Source organism: Pholis gunnellus, assembly GCF_910591455.1.
Source record: "Pholis gunnellus genome assembly, chromosome: 1".
In the NCBI taxonomy this organism is placed as follows: domain Eukaryota; kingdom Metazoa; phylum Chordata; class Actinopteri; order Perciformes; family Pholidae; genus Pholis; species Pholis gunnellus.
In genome coordinates, this window is record NC_136528.1 from 28,679,141 (window position 1) to 28,683,964 (window position 4,824).

General features: G+C 41.0%; 1 protein-coding gene across 1 annotated transcript; it reads left to right on the plus strand.

Moving 5' to 3' along the window:
- Positions 1-263: 263 nt before the first annotated feature.
- Positions 264-4,438, plus strand: LOC306697280 (testis-specific serine/threonine-protein kinase 1-like; the record flags this gene model as incomplete). The annotated part of the gene is made up of 2 exons (XM_079161095.1): positions 264-515; positions 3,722-4,438. 2 exons carry the CDS (start codon positions 264-266, stop codon positions 4,436-4,438), a joined length of 969 nt encoding a protein of 322 aa, XP_079017221.1.
- Between the last annotated feature and the right edge of the window lie 386 nt (positions 4,439-4,824).

Consider the following 4,824-nt stretch of genomic DNA (forward strand, 5'->3'; position numbering starts at 1 on the left):
TGAAGTGAACTTTCAATGTGTCTGTCACTTGAGGTCATCTGTTACCTTCCCTCTGTGCCCTGGTGTCTGTTACAGTTCAACTTCTGTCCATCAGGCTGCATGTAGTTCTGATGGAAAGTTCTCACAGCCATTGCTTCTAGAACATGATGTCATGATTCCATACACTGTTCCAAACTGATAGAGTGGCATTTCACTACAAAACTAGATTATGCTTCGGAGAGAATTCAGTAACTCAACATACTGCGGTCATCACAACATTCATGATGAATAAAAGGTTCATGGAGAGCCATGGTTACACATTCAGGAGCAACCTGGGAGAAGGCATGTTTGGCAAAGTTGTGAGTGCCTACTCAACCCGCCTGAAGAAAAAGGTTGCCATAAAGGTTACAGACACAACAAAGGTGCCTTCCAGTTACGTGGAAACGTTTCTGTGTCGGGAAACGGAGATCATCAGGACTTTGAACCATCCCAACATTGTCAAGACTCTTGAAATCTTCAAATGGCACACAAGCAAGGTAATACATATATATATGTATATAATATATATATATTTCTTTACTTATGATAGTTGTGTGAGAGTAAAATGTTAAACTTAAATATAAACAGTAAATGACTTGTTAAGGCTGCTTTTAGTCTGACCCAAATTGAATGTACCGTACCATCTTGAGTTTTTTTTTTGTTTTTATACATCCCTAGACGATGTTTAGATATGATAGATATGATATGTCTAAGACTTTACTTGCAGTCAGAAAATACTGATCATACGTGTCTTACAGTATCATACAATTTGCTAAGAACCTCATACAGTCCTGTTGCTTTACCATTTCAGAAACCTTCCAAATTTATAATCTGCTATGCTGCTTTAGAGCAGTTCTCGGGCTAAAGTTATGGCAATTATAATATGCTATGTAACCCATAACTCTGACACCGTTTTTTGGCACCACTTTGGCATGGAGGTATAAAGCATAATGAATGCTAAATGTATAATACAATATGTTCACCACTTCTAAAACTTAAAAGATCGTGTTCTAAGTTGCCATACATGATTTTAACATGGATAAAGAGTTGTATAAAGCCTTAAAAATACATTACAATATCTTATGAATATGTTTATAACATATTATAGACATGGTCTTCATATAAAAGGTTGCCAAACTATCTTAACTTGAAGGCAAACCAATATTACCACCAATATTATATGTAAAGAGTTTGGTTCATTTCAAAACACATTGCTTTTAGTTGCCTTAGGTTCAAGATGATATAACAGTTAATATGACATTGGCTGTGTGGGCTTTTTGGAATTATGCAAAGGTGCTGATAAGGCAATATAACAAAATGTCATGCTCCTGTGGAAGGGCCAAGATATGTTAAATTACTTATATTGACCCTAAAATCTATTTAGTTTATGTTCAGATTTTCCCCATTGAGATGGTACTGATATCTGGTTTGGCCCAAGGACTATTTCTATTGTAACATGTTCATATCATTCACAAAAACAAGTCAGTTATTAAATACAAAGTGAAAGTAATTATCAAGTTAACATTTAAGCGGTTATTGGAATTGATTCAGCGGAGCGATTGGTTCACCATCATTGCGGTGCATATTTGAAGGTTGAGGTTGCTTCGAAACGCAGAATATACTTGTGTTTCAGCTTTCATGCCTTGGCCCGTGCACCGCTAGCTGTGGTGGGGACATGACGCTTGAGCTGCTGCGTGTTTGAGCTGCTCCATCACATTCGTCCCCTGTTAGAGAGTGAGGCGCCAGCATTTGTCAGACATTGTGGTAGCCTCAGATCACTGCTCGGCATAGGAAGAAATTAATCGGATGACCCCAGCCCTGGGCTCTGTCCAATGAAGTGGGTGCAATAGGCGCACTAACCAGTACAGGCCATCGGGCTTGGCTTCTCTGAGGGAAAAGCTCTGGGAGGCTGGACTGCTTGCACAGGTGGTGCAGAACATCAAGGTGTTAAGAGTGGCATCCACTATTGCCTGTTACAGGGCAATGTGGTCAATGTTCCAACGCTGGTGCGAGCAAAGGAGGCTAGCTCCCTCCTTTTTGCAGTGTTTGATGGATAGAGGGCTGTCTCATACCCCTGGTAAAGTGTATGCTGTGTTTCCTGCCACGATTTCAGCAACAGACTGGTCTTTGGTGACCCTCGCTTGAAGCGGTTCTTGCATGGGGTCGGGACACAGTGCCCGGTAATGCGTGCCTCCTTCCTGCAGTGCCAATGGGGCACATAGCTTTGGTTTAGAGTCCCTTTAAGCCTCTGGAGCGCTCTTCTCTGAAGGCTGTTCAAGACAGCATTGCTACTTGCACTGACCTCACAACCACACAATTAGGTGGAGATGTAATATTCTTCCTTTGTAAAATGCTAAGTTGATGTAGTAATTATGATATACGATTTGTAAATTTGTGGGCACAGATAAAGATACAGATTAACAGACACAAATCACTCTGCATTCATTTGTGAATTATGTTTTAAGAATAATGTAACTTGACATTTGTTTGTGGAGACTGTTTTAACACCATCAATTTGAAGGATTTGTTGGGTATTTGTGGTAGCAATGGTAGAATAAGAGGAAGTCCAATAGATGGCTGCTGTTGCTTATACAAAAATCTACAGCCATGCTAGCAGCTCTGTGAGGCTGTGCTTGGCACAGCAATGCTTTGAGCTAAATGCTAACATTAATGTCAACCTGCCAGTGGAGAGAGGAAGTCAGGACATCACCAAAATCCATAGTATTCATCCTCTGGAAACCATGAATGTCCCTACAAAATGTCATGGCAATCCAAATGATAGTTTCAGTCTGAACCAAAGTGGAGGACAAACCAAGAGACATTGCCATCTCTAGGGCCACACGACAAGGATGGCTAAAAGTGCTACGGTTTGTGTTGTTGGGTCCGATTCTATTATTCTCTTTTACATCCATTGCACATTTAAATTTGACGATGTACTGTGGGTCAGAAGTCATGAAAGGTTGTCTTTGATGGACTTACCCCCAAAAGTTAGCAGGTGGCACTAGACACACTAGAAAGGTGCTTTAGACTCGACTACTGTAACGGTGTGTTTACAGGTCTCTGTAAAAAGTCATTCAGAAAGCTGCAGCTAATTCAGAACGCTGCAGCTCAAGTCCTCAATAAGACCAAGAAAGTTGATCACATGATCACTGCAGTTCTGAGGTCTTTGCACTGGCTTCCTGTCTAACAAAGAATTGACTTTAAATAATAATACATGTCTGATCTGCTGCTACCTTATGAACCATCCCGACCCCTTAGGTCGTCTGGACTGGTCTACTTTCTGTTCCAAGAGTCAGAACTAAACATGGAGAAGCAGCGTTCAGTTGTTCTGCTCCACATATCTGGAACTAAGTCCCAGAAAGCTGCAGGTCTGCTGAGACCCTCAGCTCCTTTAAATCAAGATTCAACACCTTTCTGTTTGCTGCTGCCTTTAATTGAACCAGATTCAAGGATATTAATCATTTTCTGCATTTTACTCTACTACTGTATTTTATTTCTTACACAGCTTTTTAGTGTTTTAATGACTGTTTTTAATGTTTCTTAATTGTTTTTAAATCTCCTTTTTTGCCTTGTGTTTTGATGCTTTTAATGGTTTTATGTGAGACACTTTGAATTGCCTTATTGTTGAAATGTGCTATACAATAAACTTGACTTGCCAAGTACAAGTCCACTTACCATTCACCATTTACTTTTGTGTCTATAGGTCTATGTGGTGATGGAGTTCTGTGTGAAAGGAGACCTCCTGAAGCATATCAGTGTCAAGGGGGCCTTAACTGAAAATTCAGGCTGTAGGCTTTTCACACAGCTGTGCAATGCGCTCCAATATCTTCACAACAATGACGTGGCCCACAGAGACCTTAAATGTGAAAACATGCTGCTGGACACACATTTTAACCTCAAAGTGTGTGACTTCGGGTTCAGCAAGAGGCTCACTTACGCAGACGGGCGGATGATGCTGAGCGAAACCTTCTGTGGCACCTGGTCCTATGCAGCACCTGAGATTGTGAGAAGTTTACCATACAACCCCAAAGTGTCTGATGTGTGGAGTATGGGTGTTGTGCTGTATATGATGCTCCATGCTTCAAAGCCCTTTGATTCCACCAACAAGTCGATGTTGAGAATGCAAATTCAGCGTGATATCAAATTCCCCAACATTCCTTCTGTTTCGTCTGAGGCAAAAGACCTCATCCTAAGGATTTTGCACCCTGTTGTGGAGCACCGGATTACAATCACCGACATATTGCAGAGTTCCTGGATGTTGCGGGAAGGGAAAATGGAGGACAGTGAGGAGGCCCTCACATCAAACGCTGGCTCTGGAAAGAAAGGACCCCCAGATGAAAAGGCCAAAGAGGAAGAGAAACTTCCAAAAGCCAATTCAGAACCAGGGGAGGAACCATCATCTGCTGCCCCAATACACTGACATCAGAGGCTAACACAAAATAAATACATTCATTAACACCTTTTTTGTGTTTTTGAATCAACCAGTAGCAAAGTGTTTGAGTTTCCTCAGTTGCATGTGTGACGATCCTCAGACTTAACAGCTTAAGGTTTGAATTCATGAAAATGCTCAGTTGTGTGTGTTTATGGACATGGGTATGGACTGGGTTATGAGGCTTACCCCTGTGTTGATCATATTCTGGATGTAATGTTTATATGGAACACAGAGAAATATGGTTATTTATATCACTGTATACATGATAAATACTAGACATCTGTAATGTTTACAAAAACATACCAGCAATGGGAGATGAGACTGACGGGAAATAATAAAGGCGTTGTCACTCCTTTGCTGCTTCAACTTCAAGA